We start from the raw sequence: 21,318 nt of genomic DNA, 5'->3' as shown, positions 1-21,318 counted from the left end.
GTTTTCCCACAGTCCATAGTTCACTGCCATACAATTCTGCGTCCAAACTTACATTCTCAAAAATTTCTTCCTCACATTAAGCCCTGCGTTTGATACTAGTAGACTTCTCTTGGCCAGAAATGCCCCTTTTGCTAGTGCTAGTCTGCCTCAATCCATATTGTGTACTCATTAGACTGTTCTTTCCCTTCAGCAGATCCTGCAATTCTTCACTTTCAATGAGGATAACAAAGTTATCAGCGAATCTTATCATTGATATTGCTGTGTGTAGACAAGACAGTCTAGACACAAGGGAGGTAGCCGAAAGGGCACGCGTCAACTCAAGCCGTCTTGCGTTAAGTCTGGAACAGGATACGTTATGAATGCTATAAAGAAAAGAACGGAGCTTCTCGTATACTTAACTTTTATTCACTTCTGCGGTACATCGCTCTTGATAATACAAGTGAGACTCTCTCCAGATATGGTTAATGGCGCCTTGCTAGGTCGTAGCCATGGACTTAGCTGAAGGCTATTCTAACTGTCTCTCGGCAATTGAGAGAAACGCTTCGTATGTGTAGTCGCTAGCAATGTCGTCCGTACAACTGGGGCGAGTGCTAGTACGTCTCTCGAGACCTGCCTTGTGGTGGCGCTCGGTCTGCGATCCTGACAGTGGCGACACGCGGGTCCGACATGTACTAATGGACCGCGGCCGATTTAAGCTACCACCTAGCAAGTGTGGTGTCTGGCGGTGACACCAAAGATATCCTTTCACCTCCAATTTTAATATAACTCTTGCAATTTACTTTTAATCCCTTAACTGCTTTTTCGACGTGCGGATTGAACAGTAGGGACGAAGGACTACATCCCTGTCTTACTTCCTTTTTAATCCGGGTACTTCGTTCTCCGTCGTAACAGCCGTCTGCTTCACGTCTGCTGTGCAGCGATCTACGTTAATTTAAGTATTAACTGTATTTTTCTTACTTGTCACTTCTTCTTCCGTGAGCTTTTGCTTTTAGGAAGCTTTAATTGTCGAGTGCTAGTAATAGTGTTCCATAGATTTCGTGTTTGTTTAGAATACAGTCAGAGAGAGTCCCTTTAGTCAACCATATTGCGAGTAGTGCTAGTGTTGGTTTCAATACAGTCCAGAGACAGGTAGTGCTATTTTCATTGTTTTCTACAAGAAGTGTCTAGTAACCACATTTTAGTCAACTATCAGCCGCCTTTAGTGAATTAGCAGTCTAGTTAAAAGTTGATTAACTCTCTACAGTAAATTGATTCCTTAGGATGGATAGGATGTGTGATTGCTATGTACGGACGCAGGAGGAGCTGGCCACTGTTCGCGAACAGCTGAGCGTGTTGATGGCGGCGGTCAGCCGTCTTCAGGCTGCTGCCTCGGAGTGTACCGGCAGTGGGGAGTCTGGTGCGTCGCATCGTAGACCCCAGGTCTTACATGCTTCACCCACTATCCCTGCTGTCGAGACATCTTCGCGGGTACCAGGCGCGGTTCGGCCACCCTCTCCCCAAGGGGAGTGGCGGGTTCAGCGGCGTTCGCGGCGCACGAGGCGGCGGGTCAATGTGGAGGCTAGCCCTGTGGCATCGCCCGCTCTGCCTGTGAGTGGACATGGGGCTGCTCCTTCAGCAAGGTCCGAGCAGGCCCACGGGGGGAGGGGTTTATTAGTTATTGGGAGCTCCAACGTTAGGCGGGTGATGGAGCCTCTTAGGGAAATAGCGGAAAGGTCGGGGAAGAAGGCCAGTGTTCACTCTGTCTGCTTGCCGGGGGGTCTCATCCGAGATGTGGAGGAGGCCCTGCCGGCGGCAATAGAGAGCACTGGGTGCACCCGACTGCAAATTTTTGCTCATGTCGGCACCAATGACTCCTGCCGTCTGGGTTCAGAGGTCATCCACAGTTCGTACAGGCGGTTGGCGGAGTTGGTGAAGGTGGAAAGCCTCGCTCGCGTGGTGGAATGTGAGCTAACTATTTGTAGTATCGTTCCCAGAACCGTTCGCGGTCCTCTGGTTTGGAGCCGAGTGGAAAGCTTAAAGCAGAGACTCAGACGATTCTGCGGAGATCTGGGGTGCAAATTTCTCGGCCTCCGCTATCGGGTGGAGAAATGTAGGGTCCCCCTGAATAGGTCAGGCGTGCACTACACGCCGGAAGCGGCTACAAGGGTAGCGGAGTACGTGTGCAGTGCACTTGTGGGATTTTTAGGTTAGAGAATTCTCTCCCTAGGCGCGACAAGGCGACTCCTGAGACGCGGCAGGGTAGGAGTAGTCAAAATGCAACAGGGAATAACAATATTAATGTGTTAATAGTAAACTGCAGGAGCGTCTATAGAAAGGTCCCAGAACTGCTCTCATTAATAAACGGTCAGAACGCCCATATAGTACTAGGACAGAATGTTAGCTGAAACCAGACGTAAACAGTAATGAAATCCTAAACTCAGATTGGAATGTATACCGCAGAGACAGGCTGGACAGTGAAGGGGGAGGCGTGTTTATAGCGAAAATAGTGCAATAGTATCGAAGGAAATTGACGGAGATCCGAAATGCGAAATAATTTGGGTGAAGGTCACGGTTAAAGCAGGCTTAGACATGGTAATTGGATGTCTCTATAGGCCACCTGGCTCAGCAGCTGTTGTGGCTGAGCACCTGAAGGATAATTTGAAAAATATTTTGAGTAGATTTCCCCACCATGTTATAGTTCTGGGGGGAGATTTTAATTTGCCGGATATAGACTGGGAGACTCAAACGTTCATAACGGGTGGCAGGGACAAAGAATCCTGTGCAATTTTTTTAAGTGCTATATCTGAAAACTACCTTGAGCAGTTAAACAGAGAACCGACTCGTGGCGATAACATATTAGACCTTCCGGTGACAAACAGACCCGAACTATTTGAAACAGTTAACGCAGAACAGGGAATCAGCGATCATAAAGCGGTTACGGCATCAATGATTTCAGCTGTAAATAGAAATATTAAAAAAAGGTAGGAAGATTGTTCTGTTTGGCAAAAGTGACAAAGCAGAATACAGAGTACCTGACGGCTTAACACAAAAGTTTTGTCTCAAGTACAGATAGTGTTAGGGATCAGTGGACAAAGTTCAAAACCATCGTACAATATGCGTTAGATGAGTATGTGCCAAGCAAGATCGTAAGAGATGGAAAAGAGCTACCGTGGTACAACAACCGAGTTAGAAAACTGCTGCGGAAGCAAAGGAAACTTCACGGCAAACATAAACATAGCCAAAGCCTTGCAGACAAACAAAAATTACGCGAAGCGAAATGTAATGTGAGGAGGGCTATGCGAGAGACGTTCAATGAATTCGAAAGTAAAGTTCTATGTACTGACTTGGCAGAAAATTCTAAGATATTTTGCTCTTATGTCAAAGCGGTAGGTGGATCAAAAACAAAATGTTCAGACACTCTGTGACCAAAATGTTACTGAAACAGAGGATAACAGACTAAAGGCCGAAATACTAAATGTCTTTTTCCAAAGCTGTTTCACAGAGGAAGACTGCACTGTAGTATCTTCTCTAGATTGTCGTACAGATGACAAAATCGTAGATATCGAAATAGACGACAGAGGGATAGAGAAACAATTAAAATCGCTCAAAAGAGGGAAGGCCGCTGGACCTGATGGGATACCAGTTCGATTTTACACAGAGTACGCGATGGAACTTGCCCCCCTTCTTGCAGCGGTGTACCGTAGGGCACTAGAAGAGCGTAACGTTCAAAAGGATTGGAAAAGGGCAAAGGTCATCCCCGTTTTCAAGAAGGGACGTCGAACAGATGCGTAGAACTATAGACCTATATCTCTAACGTCGATCAGTTGTAGAATTTTGGAACACGTATTATGTTCGAGTATAATGACTTTTCTGGAGACTAGAAATCTACTCTGTAGGAATCAGCATGGGTTTCGAAAGAGACAGTCGTGTGAAACCCAGCTCTCGCTATTCGTCCACGAGACTCAGAGGGCTATAGACACAGGTTCACAGGTAGATGCCGTGTTTCTTGACTTCCGCAAGGCGTTCGATACAGTTCCCCACAGTCGTTTAATGAGCAAAGTAAGAGCATATGGACTATCAGACCAATTGTGTGATTGGATTGAAGAGTTCCTAGATAACAGAACGCAGCATGTTTTTCTCAATGGAGAGAAGTCTTCCGAAGTAAGGGTGATTTCAGGTGTGCCGCAGGGGAGTGTCATAGGACCGTTGCTATTCACAATATACATAAATGACCTTGTGGATGACATCGGAAGTTCACTGAGACTTTTTGCAGATGATGCTGTGGTGTATCGAGAGGTTGTAACAATGGAAAATTGTACTGAAATGCAGGAGGATCTGCAGTGAATTGACGCATGGTGCAGGGAATGGCAATTGAATCTCAATGTAGACAAGCGTAATATGCTGCGAATACATAGAAAGATAGATCCCTTATCATTTAGCTACAAAATAGCAGGTCAGCAACTGGAAGCAGTTAATTGCATAAATTATTTGGGAGTACGCATTAGGAGTGATTTAAAATGGAATGATCATATAAAGTTGATCGTCGGTAAAGCAGATGCCAGACTGAGATTCATTGGAAGAATCCTAAGGAAATGCAATCCGAAAACAACGGAAGTAGGTTACAGTACGCTTGTTCGCCCACTGCTTGAATACTGCTCAGTAGTGTGGGATCCGTACCAGATAGGGTTGATAGAAGAGATAGAGAAGATCCAACGGAGAGCAGCGCGCTTCGTTACAGGATCATTTAGTAATCGCGAAAGCGTTACGGAGATGATAAACTCCAGTGGAAGACTCTGCAGGAGAGACGCTCAGTAGCTCGGTACGGGCTTTTGTTAAAGTTTCGGAACATACCTTCAGCGAAGAGTCAAGCAGTATATTGCTCCCTCCTACGTATATCTCGCGAAGAGACCATGAGGATAAAATCAGAGAGATTAGAGCCCACACAGAAGCATACCGACAATCCTTCTTTCCACGAACAGTACGAGACTGGAATAGAAGGGAGAACCGATAGAGGTACTCAGGGTACCCTCCGCCACACACAGCCAGGTGGCTTGCGGAGTATGGATGTAGATGTAGATACCCACTATTACTGCTCCCTCTTGGTTCTTGTACATACTGCATGTTACCCTTCTCTCACTGTAGCTTAGCACTACTTTTCTCAGAATTTGAAACATCTCGCACTATTTTACATTGCCCAACGCTGTTTTCGGGTCGACAAATGGTAAGAGTATGCCTTGATTTTTCTTCAGTTTTGCTTCCATTGTCAAGCGAAACGTCCGAACTGTCTCTCTGGTGCCTTTTCCCTTACCTAAAACCAAACTGATCGTCATCTAGCAGATACTCAGATTTCTTTTCCATTCTTCTATTTATTACCCTTGTCAGCAATTAGGAAGCATGAGTCATTAAGTTGACTGTGCGATAGTTCTCGCACTTCTCAGCCGTTACATCTTTGGAATTGTGTCAATGACGTTTTTCCGAAAGTCTGATGGTATATCACGAGCTTCATACGCTCTACACAACAACGTGAATAGTCGTTTTGTTGCCACTCCTACCAATGATTTTACAAATTCCGATAGAATGTTATCTATGTCATCCGCACTAGGGAATGAGACATACAATCCAATCATTCCCATTCGACTATTTCATAACACCAAACAGAAAATCTGTACAAGTTGTGAGTTAACGAGCGTTGCGCTCTCATTAAAATATATGGCCGAAAGAGTCAGCCTACAGGAATTGTGGAATGAACCCTGTAGTCGATCACCGCGTGCCACAAAGTGCGCAAATTCACCACGAGATGGGGAAACTCACAGGCGTCTATTGTCTATTGAGACCTAAGCGCTGTATTGTGCGAGTGAGGCAGACGAGAACCTACGTCATAGGGAAACCCAGTAGAAGCCTTTTGTGGCCAAGGAGACGCAGCAGTGTTAAATATGGCGGACCTAAGATGTCCATAAAGGGAAACATTTATTAAAACTATTTAATTATGTAGTAATGCAGGGAATGAAGCCACAGTAATTTTTATCTGCCATCCTCCACAAATTTTCGTGGTAATCGCAATAAAACTTGAATATTGATTACATCTATAATAGTTTAGGATTTACTGTTAAAGTGAAATTAACAAGTTTTGTAACAAAGTCCTGAAAGTTAAAATCTGAAACACTTGGTCGATGTTAACAATCGACATTTCATATAGAAGCACATCATTAAAATGACAAACTTTGTAAATATCAATCGTGTAACTTTATTTGTGTAAAAGATGTAGTAAATTTAAATTATCAGTATTTACAGTTAAGCATCAGATCATTTCCTCTTCACAAAACACATTGAACCATGACAGCTTAACACCTTATTGAATCATTAGGTAATAGAATATTTCTTGTAAAGTTTAGTACATAATAGTTACTTTTATTCTGTATTTATTTATCACAAAGCACATTGATGCTAGGCTACTTGCTGTGACATTCAAAGTTAAGAAGGAAATTGTATTGATTTTAGGTAAAAGAACTTAACGTTTATTATGTAATGGATATTACTGTTACTTTACTTAGAACGTGAAAATGGTCAAGCTTTGATTATTTAAATATGTTAAAATGTAATGTAGAATAAGCTATAGCCAATCAAATTGACGGTTTCAGGAAAGGGAACAGTGCTAGTCAGTTGAGCGAAGATGTTCTGAGCGCGTGAAATACGGTCGGAGACGGGCGGAGGGCAGTTCTAGTCTAGACAAAAATGGTTCAAATGGCTCTGAGCAGTATGGTACGTAACTTCTGAGGTCATCAGTCCCCTAGAACTTACAACTACTTAAACCTAACTAAGCTAAGGACATCACACACACCCATGCCCGAGGCAGGATTCGAACCTGCGATCGTAGCGGCCACGCAGTTCCAGACTATGGCGGTCTAGACACCAAAGGGTACTGTGCTGTTGCGGACGCGAAAGCGGACAGTTCGGGTGGAGACACCAAAGGGTACCGTTCGGATGGAGACGCGAAAGCGGACAGTCGATCTTTAGGTAGCTAGGAAATTAAAAAGATAATTTCGCGTTGTATGGTATCGCGGGACTTAGTCTCTGAGCGGTGAGCAGCCGCGAGCCTGGTATGAAACTAACTTCTCGCAAAGATGACGAGGTGGAATATTGTATTTCGCGATGAGATTATGAATGATCGAACTGGGTCGAATAGATACGCGCTTGAGTGTAATATTAATTCTAAATACGACCAGTTTCGCTATTAGTTTGCTTTCTGAATAAACATTATTGTAACCAAATCGCAACTGTGTGGCCTACAACATTTATGGGTTTTTAATTTAGTTCCCGTTATTATTATTACTGTTATTATACACTCCTGGAAATGGAAAAAAAGAACACATTGACACCGGTGTGTCAGACCCACCATACTTGCTCCGGACACTGCGAGAGGGCTGTACAAGCAATGATCACACGCACGGCACAGCGGACACACCAGGAACCGCGGTGTTGGCCGTCGAATGGCGCTAGCTGCGCAGCATTTGTGCACCGCCGCCGTCAGTGTCAGCCAGTTTGCCGTGGCATACGGAGCTCCATCGCAGTCTTTAACACTGGTAGCATGCCGCGACAGCGTGGACGTGAACCGTATGTGCAGTTGACGGACTTTGAGCGAGGGCGTATAGTGGACATGCGGGAGGCCGGGTGGACGTACCGCCGAATTGCTCAACACGTGGGGCGTGAGGTCTCCACAGTACATCGATGTTGTCGCCAGTGGTCGGCGGAAGGTGCACGTGCCCGTCGACCTGGGACCGGACCGCAGCGACGCACGGATGCACGCCAAGACCGTAGGATCCTACGCAGTGCCGTAGGGGACCGCACCGCCACTTCCCAGCAAATTAGGGACACTGTTGTTCCTGGGGTATCGGCGAGGACCATTCGCAACCGTCTCCATGAAGCTGGGCTACGGTCCCGCACACCGTCAGGCCGTCTTCCGCTCACGCCCCAACATCGTGCAGCCCGCCTCCAGTGGTGTCGCGACAGGCGTGAATGGAGGCACGAATGGAGACGTGTCGTCTTCAGCGATGAGAGTCGCTTCTGCCTTGGTGCCAATGATGGTCGTATGCGTGTTTGGCGCCGTGCAGGTGAGCACCACAATCAGGACTGCATACGACCGAGGCACACAGGGCCAACACCCGGCATCATGGTGTGGGGAGCGATCTCCTACACTGGCCGTACACCACTGGTGATCGTCGAGGGGACACTGAATAGCGCACGGTACATCCAAACCGTCATCGAACCCATCGTTCTACCATTCCTAGACCGGCAAGGGAACTTGCTGTTCCAACAGGACAATGCACGTCCGCATGTATCCCGTGCCACGCAACGTGCTCTAGAAGGTGTAAGTCAACTACCCTGGCCAGCAAGATCTCCGGATCTGTCCCCCATTGAGCATGTTTGGGACTGGATGAAGCGTCGTCTCACGCGGTCTGCACGTCCAGCACGAACGCTGGTCCAACTGAGGCGCCAGGTGGAAATGGCATGGCAAGCCGTTCCACAGGACTACATCCAGCATCTCTACGATCGTCTCCATGGGAGAATAGCAGCCTGCATTGCTGCGAAAGTTGGATATACACTGTACTAGTGCCGACATTGTGCATGCTCTGTTGCCTGTGTCTATGTGCCTGTGGTTCTGTCAGTGTGATCATGTGATGTACCTGACCCCAGGAATGTGTCAATAAAGTTTCCCCTTCCTGGGACAATGAATTCACGGTGTTCTTATTTCAATTTCCAGGAGTGTATGTTATATTACCTTTGTATTTCGCAAACTTGGCATCTGCCAACAAATTTAACCAAAGGGTCACAAGTGTCTAATTTAGGGCGTGTAATGCGACACGTGCGGTTGAACCCCTAGACGAGTTTGAGCCAAGACATTCCGACGAAGGGGAACCGCATGTGAGCCCGAACATCTTTGGGAAGTTAGGTCGCAAATTCATCTTATATCGTCCTTGAGTCAATCAACGACGACACTAGCCCGAACGCTACTGATTATCAGCAAACAGTCGCAGTTTTCCCCTCCCTCTATCCGTCAGATAGTTTTCGCACGTAGAGAACAAGAACGGTGCTATGAGAGTTCCCTGGGGCACTCCCTACGATGCTTTTTGTCTCCATGAACATTCGTCGTTCAGGGCAACCTATTGGGTTCTGTTACTTAAAAAATCTTCAAGCCACCCACACACCTGAGTAACAGTCTGCAGAGTGACACTGCGTCAAGTATTTTCTGGTAATCTCGGATTATGGAATCTGCCAGTTACTCTTCACTCGTGGTTTACCGGATATAGTGGTAAAAAAGTACAAGCTGATTTTCTTACGTGAGATACGTCCTAAATATGTGTTGATCGTTGCTGCTGCTGCACACTTCATTATGAACGCCTTTTAACAGATTTAAAGTTTGTAGCCCACTAAAGCTCAGCTAACCGTTCCAGTTACAGCTATAATTTCACCCAGCATCATCCGCAACAACTTTACGCGGGGACCTCTGGGCTAAAGCGCAGCTCCTGCAACGAGTACTTCTGCTCGCCCCCCACACCGCCACTCCTTCCCTCCGGCAGAATAAACATGAGCGCCGCGACAACTATATTAATAAAGCAAGCGGCGGGCGCCCGGGCTTGCGCCTGCGCAGTGGGTGCGCCGCATCTGCATAAGTAATTTGTCCGGTGCGCGGTTATTGCTCGTGACGGCCGCAAACAGCTGACGTCCGCCCGCGTCCCGAAAAACCATCCACAGCCGCAGCCGCTGCTGCTGCCGCCGGGTGCGCCGTGGAAATGGCGCAGCCTAGCCGCCCGGCGTTTAGGCAGTTTTATTGGACTATAAAAGGACCGCACGTTCGCAAACTGCGGACGCAAGAAGAAATGTTATCCTGATATAGTCGCCCCGCGGAGAAATCCAGACGGTCGCCGCGCGAATACTTGCGAGTCAGTCGTTTAGGATGGCTCTTTTTTAAGAGCAGCAGCTTCTGGTAATGAAACTCGACGATCGCATCTTCAGCCTTGCTGGAAAAGGCAGTATTTTAGTCCCACTCCCTAAACTGTTGCATTTCTCTTTCCTAACATTAGCATGTGTTACTGAATCACGGGCTTGTCCAGTAAACGCTGTAATTGAATACAGTAGAGCGAAAAGAAAACTAAGGACATTGATGCAATAGACTCGCCCCCCCCCCCTCCCCACCAAACAATCCTAACTGATACGTCCAGCTTAACCCGCAGGGCACTAAAGGTAGTTTAAATTGTGGAAAGGGGCCAAAATAAGGTGCTGTCACTTACACTCGAACATATAACATTATTATTTGATCAAACATTACCAGAGCCCGCCAAACATGTTTTTAAACACACAGCTTTAATCTTGGGACTTAATTACTGGCTGAAAGCCACTTTAATTTAAAAACGGCTGAAGGCCAATAACTTAAAACGCAAGCATAATCAGAAATTTAAAAGGCAAGCCTTATCTTACAACAGAAGTTTATTTAGGCTGAAGGCCTAAAGAACCTGAGATTTTCACAGCAAACAATTTGAAATCAAAATCGGCTGAAAGCCCAACACTTAAAGCTAAACAGCATTAAACAAAAGAGAAATTTATAAGCCAAAGCCAGATCTTAAAACAGTTCCTTAGTTAGGCTGAAGGCCCAAAGAATCAGACACTTCAAGAGTAAGCAGGTTAAATTCAAAACCGCTGAAGGTCTAACACTTAATACTCCATAACATTAATATTTTTAAATACCAAAGGCTTTAATTGAAACAGTTCTTTCATTTAGGCTGAAGGCCCAACGCTTAAAATTCATCAACATTAAAATTTTTTTAAATGCCAAAGGCCTTACGTGAAACAGTTCTTTGAACTACGCTGAAGGCCTTAAGAGCAAAACAACTCAAACTCAAAATCGGCTGAAGGCCCAACACTTAAAATTCAACAACATTAAAACCTTTAAAATGCCAAAGGTCTTACGTGAAACAGTTCTTTAAATTAGGCTGAAGGCCTAAAGAATCTTATGCCTTAAGGGCAAAGTAACCTTAATTTTTAAAAGCCCGCATCTCGTGGTCGTGCGGTAGCGTTCTCGCTTCCCACGCCCGGGTTCCCGGGTTCGATTCCCGGCGGGGTCAGGGATTTTCTCTGCCTCGTGATGGCTGGGTGTTGTGTGCTGTCCTTAGGTTAGTTAGGTTTAAGTAGTTCTAAGTTCTAGGGGACTGATGACCATAGATGTTAAGTCCCATAGTGCTCAGAGCCATTTGAACCATTTTTTTAAAAAAAATCGGCTAGAAGCCATACAAGTACAAACAAACAGAGTTCGACAGCATCCACTATGGATAAAATTCATTCAAGTACAAACAACACTAACAAATTTAAAAAAAAAAGGCAGTGCACTCAAGGGTGCTCAGATGTTCGAGGGTCGGCCTGGAATTCAAACACTAACGCTGGCTGAGGTGAGACAGGCAGTCGGGCCAACCATTCTCGATCCGACGACAACCCAACCGACCGACAGTCAACGGACCCTCCGACAAGATAACTTCCACTTCACCCGACCAGGGCACGACAGGGAGTTCAACGGAACAACGTAGAAGATATTGGTGCCCACGACCATTCATACATGGAGCTGTCATACTACTCACCGCGCTGGACAGCAACAACACGATGAGGAAACTACACTGCCTGAAACTTACATCAACGGCCAGGGCAGCTAACCGGAACGTTAACGACCACAAGGCAGAAGATTCCGCTGGTGCACTTCAATTCCATTAATCAAATACACTGAAACTCCATCGGAGGGTGGCTAGAATTTTCCAACTTGAAAACCATGTTGTTGCTCGCGGGAATATCCCAACAGCCGACAGCGAACTCCAAACGACACAATGTGAACAGTCTTGACTTGCTGGTAAATTAAATCGAAACTCAGCTTTCGTGTCCAGGGTCGATGAGCCAAGATAGTCCAAGGTGCGAATATCGATACACACCGCTGCTGCCACCCACGGAATGAGAGGATAACAGCATAATCGCAATAACCGCGGGTGACTAAACACAGAATCGCAACGAACGTTTAATTCAGCGCGTAGCATGAGCCAGCCATGGCTCACTAATAAATGTTAAAAATTACATTCTATAATGCAAAATTGCGCTTTTTTGTGTTTATAGCCGGCCGTTGCGGCCGAGCGGTTCTAGGCGCTTCAGTCTGAAACCGCGCGACCGCTACACTCGCAGGTTCGAATCCTGCCTCGGGCACGGATGTGTGTGATGTCCTTAGGTTAGTTAGGTTTAAGTAGTTCTAAGTTCTAGGTGACTGATGACCTCAGTCCAATAGTGCTAAGAGACATTTGAACAATTTTTTTATGTTTATAGAAAACTATTGAACTAGGTCATGTTGTTGTGGATGTTGTTGTGATCTTCAGTCTGAGGACTGGTTTGATGCGGCTCTTCATGCTACTCTAGTCTGCGCGAGCCTTTTCATCTCTGAGTAACTACTGCATGCTACATCCTCCTGAATCTGCTTACCGTATTCATCTAGTGGTCTCCCCCTATGATTTTTACCCTGAACACTTTCTTCTAGTACTAAATTTCTGTTCTCTTGATGTCTCAGAATGCGTCATATTAACCTATCACTTTTCTCAGCCGTTGCGCCACAAATTACCTGTCTCCTCAATTCTATTCTATACCTTCTCCTTTTATGATTTGCCAATTTAAGCTGCAGCACTCTTCTGTACCACCACATTTCAATAGCTTCTATTACCCTCTTGTCTAAACTGTTGATAATCGGTGTTTCACTTCCATAAGCGGCTACACTCCAGACAAATATTTTTGGAAAGGACTTCCAAACATTTAAATCTATATTAGATGCCAACAAATTGCTCGTCCTCGGAAACACTTTTGTTGCCATTGCCAGTCTACATTTTATATCCTCTCTACTTCGGCCATCATCACTTATTTTGTCCCAATACCACAAACCATCTACTGCTTTAAGTGTCTCGTTTCCTAATCTAATTTCCTCAGCATCACCTGATGTAAATCGACTACATACCATTACACTTGTTTTGCTTTTGTTGCTGTTCGTCTTATATCCTCGTTTCAAGACACTGTCCATTCCGTTCAACTGCTCTTCCAAGTCCCTTGTTGTCCATGACAGAACTGCAATATCATCGGTAAACCTCAAAGTTTTTATTTCTTCCCCGTGAACTTTAATTTCTTCCACAAGTCTTTCTTTGTTTTATTTTACTGCTTGTTCAACGTACAGATTAAATAACTTTGGGGATAGGCTACAACACTAAATCCATTCTCAACCAGTGCTTCCCTTTCTGCCCCTCTACTCTTATAACTGCCGTCTGTTTTCTGTACAAGTTGTAAATAGGGTTTCGCTACCTGTATTTTAGCCCCGCTGCCCTCATAATTTCAAATAGAGTATTCCAGTCAACATTGGCAAAAGCTTTCTCTACGAGTACAAACGCAATAAACATAAGTTTGCCTATCATTTACCTATCTTCTAACGTAATTCGTAGGGTCAGTATTGCCTCGTGTGTTCCTATATTTCTTCCGAATCAAAAATAATCTTCTTCAAATTCGGCTTCTACCAGTTTTCCCATTCTTCTGTAAAGAATTACTGTTAGAATTTTGCAACCAAGGCTTATTAAACTGATATTTCGGTAACTTGCACACCTGTCAGCAACTGCTTTCTTTGGAATTGGAAGTATTATATTCCCCCCCCCCTCCCTCACCCCCCCGTGGGTATTTCGCCTGTCTCATACATCTTGCACATCAGACGGAAGAGTTTTGTCACTACCGTCTCTTCCAAGGCTATCAGAAGTTCTGATGAATGTCGGCCAGGTCTTTCAATTCTGTCGCAGTATCATACCTTCCATCTCATTTTCATCTACGTCCTCGTCCATTTCTATAATACTGCCTTCGGATTTCGGATTAAATAACTCAGCATTTGATATTCATTCAGTTTCTTCCTCCCTTTTCTCCAAAGCACTCTTTCATTTTCCTACAGGTAGTATCTATTATTCCACTAGTGAAATATGCTTCGAAGTCCTTACATTTTTCCTCCAACCATTCCTGGTTAGATACTTTGCACATCCTGTCAATCTCATTTTTAGACGTTTGTATCCCATTTCCCTTGGTTCATTTGTTGCATTACGTTGTCTTCTTCCATCGAATAAATTCAATATCTCCTGTATTATTTAAGGATTTCCACAAGGTCTTGTCTTTCTACCTATTTAGTCCTCAAGTGTCTTCAGTAGTTCATTTTTTAATGTCACCCATTCGTCTTCTTCTGTATTCCTTTCCCCTATTCTAGTCAACCGTTGTCTAACTGTCAACAATCTCTAGTTCTTTCAGAATCAAATTTTCTCTCTGCAGCATAGTGAGAACATACATGAAACTTCCTGGCAGATTGAAATCGTGTTCCGCATCGAGACTCCGACTCGAAACCTTTGCCTTTCGCGGACAAGCTCCCTACCAACTGAGCTACCAAAGCACCAACCTGTCCTCACAACTTTACTCCCGTCAGTACCTCGTCATCTCCTATCTTCCAGACCTCAAAGAAGCTGACCTGGGAAACTTGCAGAACTAGCACTCCTGGAAGAAAGGATATTGCGTGGACATGGCTTAGCCATAGACTGAGGGATGTTCTACAAGTATCGCGGGAGAGCTTATATGAGGTTTGGAGTGTCAGAGATACTGGCGGAGCTAAAGCTGTGAAGAGGGGGTCGTGAGTCATACTTGGGTAGCTCAGTTAGTGCTGGCACGGTAGCTCAGCGTGGAAAAAAGAAAAAAAAAAAAAAACACCTGACTGACTTGATCAGCGGTGAATTTGAACAGATGTCACGGGACGTACACCTCGAACAAATGCAACGAACGAAACGAAATCAAAGAAGGGAATAAAACTAGGCAGAGCACTTACCGCGAAAGGCAAAGGTCCCGAGCACGAGTCTCGGTCCGGAACCCAGTTTTAATCTCCCAGGAAGTTTCTAGTTCTTTCAACTTACCCTGGTCCCAAACCCTTAATTTCCTACCTTTTTGCAGTTCTTCAATTTTAATCTACAGTTCATAACCAATAAATTATGGTCAGAGTCCACATCTGCACCTGGAAATGTCTTATAATTTAGAATCTGACTACGAAATTTCTGACTGACCATTATATAATCAGTTTGAAACCTTTCGGTATCAGCAGGTATCTTCCATGTAGTACCTCCGTTCATGATTCTTAAAGCAAGTGTCAGCGATGATTAAATTATGCTCTGTGCAAAACTCTACCAGGCGACTTCCTCTTTCATTCCTTCCCCCCCTTTCACCCACTATTTTTCTTCTCATCCTTTTCCTACTAAAGAATTCCAGCCTGTAACATTATGTGATTGCCTTATCATTTTAAATCATTCATTAATCGAGCAGTCGCTCGGCAACAGCTACAGTTAGCAAATAATGTTGCGAAAATGTAAAAGGTGAACGACCTGTGATGTAACTTGTTTATTGTCGAAGCGCCGTCAGAGATGCTGTGAGTTATTGACTTTGAAAACCGCGGCGCGAAAAACGGACAGAAGAAGAACATTTTTACACATTTTGTTTAGATGTACGAGATATTCTCGATGAACAGTTACTCATTCTTCTCTTGTCTCCTGTAACTTGTGTCGGACGCGCATGTCTTGCCGCCGTATTGTTATTGTCAAAATTAATATTGTTCTAGTGTAAAGTAAATGTGTAATACTGAAAGTGCCTAGCAGTAGATTTATTGTGCGACGTGTATGTGAAAACGTCAAAGGAATTGTTTTCATTAAGAGAAGTGCCAGTCAAAACGGCATCCATGTTAAATCCGTCATTGCAGTGTAAGTTCGTCTATTACTTGCCATAAATTCAGAGTTAAATGGAACTGGTGTATGGACTATTCATTTACTATAGAATCTATGTCTCACTTCTTCATGAAATTATTTAATTTTCTATATGTTTCTGCCAAATAGAGAGTTCACAGTCACGAATTCTTTCGTCGAGTTCGGACGGAAGTTGCATGCGGCGAAATATTTTCTCCGCGCCATATTCTACTGGTAAATGCATGATAAACTACGGTCCCTTAGGAAATTCATGTTGAGCTATCCAAAATAATTATATTTTGAATAGGCATTTACTCTCCTCTGCAATGCAACTTCCGACTGATCAGACGATCCAACAAGAAACAGCCGCACACGGTCGGCGTTCGCAAATATGTTTCCACCGCTGATTATAGCTATATGTTACAGCACAAAAGTAAACATATTATTATAATTAGAGACTACGAACGGGGACATTTATAACTGTATGTTTATGTATACACATTACGTAAACATATCGTTATAAGCCCCACATTAAAATTAAATTTCCGTCTCCTTTAACTATCCGAAAAAATTATTTTATCTCATCACACATTTCTTCAATGTCTTCATCATTTGCGGAGCTAGCTGGCATATGAACGTGTACTAATGTTATAGATGTGGGATTCGTGTCTATTTTTGCTACGATAATATGTTTACTATGCTGTTCAAAGTAGCTTACCCACATTCCTATTTTCTTGTCCATTATTAAAGCCACTCCTGCATTACTCCTGTTTTACTTAGTGTGTGTAACCCTGCATTCACTTGACCGGAAGTCTTTTCCCTCCTGCCACTGAACTCAATAATCTTCACTATAGTGTGAGGAAAATAAAAGTGGGCCGGACAGGTGGGTTCGATTGGACTTGACTCTGTGGCAGCATTAACAGAGGAGGAAAAGACCTGCAGTCGCTTTCAACAGAACGGAGCAACTGCCCACACACCGGCCGCACTTTGGATCTCATTTACATAGTCTTCACGCCTGACCGAAGTGTTAGCAGAGGTCAGTCCGGTCGCAGCCCTAGCGGGCCACCCAAGTCACCTGATAGGTCAGTGTGTGATTACTTTGCGTGCGGAACCCTCAGGTCTACGCTGTATCGCAACAACATTCATAGTCTTCAAGAACTGCAGCAGAATATTTCGGGTCAGACTGTAGCAATTCCAACAGTCCAGCCTCGACCCGCCTTCAGCAACTGCCTGACCAGGGCACAGAAAGGCCAAGAGATGAATGGTAGTCACTTTCGACATCATGCTATAGTCAAGTTAGTATTGTACTTCCTTTCCTCTGCCGTGTTTCATTGTACCGTCGAACTCCGTTCTCCGTGACACTTTTATTTGCGCCATTCTGTATATATACCTTCAACCTATCCATTTCCTTTTTTAAATTTTCTAACATACCTGTCAGATTTAGGAATCCGATACTCCACGCTCTGATCCTTTGAACACAGTTTGTGTCTCCTCTTGAATAGTCCCCACCCGGCTATCCTGTGGGTACTATTTTACCTCCGAAATACTTTGCCCAAGAGGAGGATGCCATAATCATTTTACCATACAGTAGAGCTGCATGCACTCGGGAAAAATTACGGCTGTAGTTTCTTCTGTGCTTTCATCTGTTCACAATACCAGTACACCAAGGCCGTATTGGTTGATATTACAAGGTCAGATTCGTCAATTATCCAGATTTCTATTGCATGTGGATCCACCAATTATTTTGTTATTTGGAAAACAATGGTGGACTTATTACTTAACACTTTACAAGATCACTTTACATTAGAAAAACTCGCACATTCTACTTTACTCAGCACTACATACTATACAAAAAAGAAATGAGACACACATGGCACAACAAAACATGAGCAAAGCAAAAACACTCATATACAAAAGAAAGACATAAAAAGGATCATGGGTCACAGAGATCACAGATATTCATTTGAATGCTTTGATTAAGCTCATCAGCATCCTGGTTCAAATATATGATTTGATTTTTGACGATGCATTAATTAATGACATTTTTCGAGATTCAGGAAAGGTTTGCAATTATTAAGGTAACACACTTTTGCCAATCAGATATCTAGTTGCCTCCATGCTACTGATTACCCGAAGGTTCCAAGTCATTGCAAAGTGAAAAATAAGTAGCAGCCGTCAATAACTGAAGCAATTATAACCTCATCAGACAGAAAATTAGTCACCCTACATAAGTGATTACAAGCATCATTTAATGTCATGTAATTCCACACCTGGACTTCATAACCATTTGGATGGTTGGGAAGTGAAGCCCCAAGGTTGAGCAGATATGCTGCATCAGGGTTAGTCCACTTGCTGAGGATATGTCGGCGATCTACCAGCTGTTCCGACATATCACACAGATTTTCTGTGAGGTTCAGGTCTGACAATTTTCCAGACCAATCAAGATGTAATAGGGTGGGGGACCGTTCAGAAAACCAGTCACATATTCTTCCCGTCCGATGAACTCTGCTGTTCTCATCTTGACAAACTGGGGTGTCAACAGCATACTCATCATACAGATGTTGACTGAAAGGCAACATCTTATCATTAATAATTTTTAAATTCACATGGTGATTTATGGTAGTTGTCACCTCAGTGAGTGGGCCCAATTCAAGATAGGAGAGACATCCCCAAAACATCACAGACTCAGTTCTGGCTGGAATCTGACCTTGAACACTTTCGGAATGAACTGTTTCATTTGGCCTTTGACACACCTGATGATGTTCATCATTCGAAAATAGGTAAAAATGAGATTCGTCGGACCACATTACGTTCTGCCAGTCAGCAGCTCTCGACATTTGATGATATCGTGTTCACTGAAGAAGTGCAGCTTTATGTGGCTGTGTGACCAATAGTCCCTTGTGAGGTGACCAATTCCAAATGTACATTGCATGCAGTTAGCATTCTCTCGCAAACAGTTTGGGATGAACCTTCATCACTGCCTGCAGCAGTTCCTATCAGGTTTGCAGGAGACTTTGGTCACAAGCTGTGAAATCCATCTCCAGTCCCTCTTGGTCAGGATCTTTTTCTGTCATGTTTGTAGCAACTTATTAAAATTTAAGTTCTGGTCGATTATTCTCAAGGTATAATTTTGCTACACGTAAGCAGCAGCTTATGACGAATATACATATTGAAATAATCACTGATTCTCATGTTCCGTCAGCAAGTGGCACAAGTCTACAAGGAATTTATTCAGATCATTTTTCTGTGCTACCACAAGACGTACCGCAGCACATCAGAGGGATCTTGTGGGCTAAGCATGATCTGACTCCAGCACGTTACTTGAGATGCATTGGATGACATCTACTCAATGAATGGATCCAAGCCTTACATATTCCCATAACTTCAGTCCATTGGATTATTGTCTGTGGGGACCCACCGAAACAATAAGTATGTGCAGCTATCATTCCTAATACAGATGCAGTTCATCAATTTATGATTGCTGCACAGTATAAGCATACTGTAATACAGTTGCCCACCCCGCCACAGTACTGACAGTCGCCTCTCGCGAGAGCGCGCAGCGTGACGTAATTAAGGACAGGGAGTACAAGAGGTACAAGTGACATTCAAGAAGAAAATCATATAAATGCGCATTTCGAAAGCTAAAATGTGGAATTTTCTCGAGTAAATTGAGTAAAAGTGATTTCCTGCGTACTCCCGCACTCTGTGACGATGACGTTTAAGCTCTAAGAAATTGCCTGAACTGTATTTAGAAGTCAACGAGTGTAAGTGAAATGGTAGACAAGGAGAATTGCTGCAATCTCTAATTGAGCTCTGGGTATGTATTTTTTTCAAAGTGCAGCAATAGCTTAATGCGTAGGCTTTCAAGAGAACTTAATATTTAATGTATGTTTAAGTATGCTATATTTTTAAATAGCGCTTGTGCATCTTGAGGAAAAATCAGTGTGTTGACACAACATACTGTAAGTCCCTTGAACTTGACCTTGCATATACGGAATGTGATACGGACTTGGGTCTCTCTGATAAAGCAAAGAAGCACTGAAAACATATATTTGTTCCAAAAGACGGGATGGAAGCATTAAGCAGGCTAGCAGAAAGTTTTTCGTAGCGGAAATGAAAACAGAAAACTCTCTTTCAATGAAAGCCATAGATGTCATAGCAAAGGATAAATTTGCTATAGACACAGAAGGAAACAAAATACAACGGAAAAATTCCAGGTGGATCTGAATCAGCAATGAAATTCCTCTAACGATGCATTCATTAAACTGTGGCCGTGAGTTTGTAGAAGCGGACTGTAGGAGGCCCTATGTTGGTCCTCCATCGACAGCGCTTCTGCAGCCTTTGCATCAAGACGAGTTCGAAACAAAATCTGAGAAATGGAAAAATCTTCAGGAGATGAAGAACTACAGCCCTCTATTTTATCGTGAGTTCTGTAACAATATATTCCATTACCAGACAGCAGTTGCCGTGGGTGTAAGAAGAGGGAGTGGAGAAAGACGACATGGTCAAAGAAGGGGACGAGGACTGAAAAATGCGCAACACAATGATACAGCATCACGAGTGTTGCCCAGGAAGGACATTCTTCAAGGGATACAACGCAAGAAAATGGTGGTGATTCCATTCATACCGATTGGAAGGGGATTATAGAAAGTGACTTCGAATAAACTCTCGTGTGTGTTGAAAGTACGCCAACATATTTTCGTTTTGTCATTTTAATTTTATTTACTATTTATCTATTTCTTCAGTTTTTAATATTAATTATCATTATTAATTAATTAATTTAATAATTTAATATTAATAATGTAACTAATGAGGAGGTATTGAATAGAATTAGGGAGAAGAGAAATATGTGGCACGACTAGAAGAAGGGATCGGTTGGTAGGTCATATTCTGAGGCACGAAGGGATCACCAATTTAGTACTGGAGGGCAGCGTGGAGGGTAAAAATCGTAGAGGGAGACCAAGAGGTGAATACACTAAACAGATTCAGAAGGAAGTAGGTTGCAGTAGGTACTGGGAGATGAAGAAGCTTGCACAGGATAGAGTAGCATGGAGAGCTGCATCAAACCAGTCTCTGGACTGAAGACCACGACAACAACAACAATAATATTAATTTAGCTTTAATTACTAGTATATACTTTTCCTGAAATGAACATTTAACATGTATTGTACTGTGTATATCACGTGTCTTGTACTAAACAACCCCCAACATATGGTACAGTAAATGATATTTATTTCCACATTTGCCTGTTTTCTCCTGAAATGTATTAAGAGACAGGGAATATAACATTTTTTATACAGGGTGAATCACTAATTATTGCCACCAAGAATAGCTCCAAAAGTAGGAGCTGAAGAGTTGTGTGGGACAGAAGTTGCATGGGACAACGGGGGCCCTAATATGACGTTGGTTTTTTTGTTGCTGGGTGGCGTCGCTTCAGAGATATGAAGGTCAACTTTTTTTTTAAATTGGGTGCTATAGTTTAGTACTTATTTTCTGATGGTGACTATCGAGACGAATCCAATGATGTGTGTCAGTA

The 21,318-nt window shown here is 43.6% G+C and overlaps 1 protein-coding gene across 1 annotated transcript in view; it reads right to left on the bottom strand.

The window, feature by feature from the left end:
* LOC126237547 (proline-rich protein 2-like) overlaps nt 1-18,172 on the bottom strand; it is a 125,265-nt gene extending 107,093 nt beyond the window's left edge. The window contains exon 1 of the mRNA XM_049947733.1: nt 18,022-18,172. Coding sequence (XP_049803690.1) covers nt 18,022-18,172 — 151 coding nt within the window. The remainder of the gene's footprint in view (nt 1-18,021) is intronic.
* Nucleotides 18,173-21,318: the final 3,146 nt, after the last annotated feature.

This window comes from Schistocerca nitens, chromosome 2, assembly GCF_023898315.1.
Source record: "Schistocerca nitens isolate TAMUIC-IGC-003100 chromosome 2, iqSchNite1.1, whole genome shotgun sequence".
NCBI classification, from domain to species: Eukaryota; Metazoa; Arthropoda; class Insecta; order Orthoptera; family Acrididae; genus Schistocerca; species Schistocerca nitens.
The sequence above is the reverse complement of the archived record's forward strand: the minus strand, read 5'-3'. Positions and strand labels throughout refer to the sequence as shown.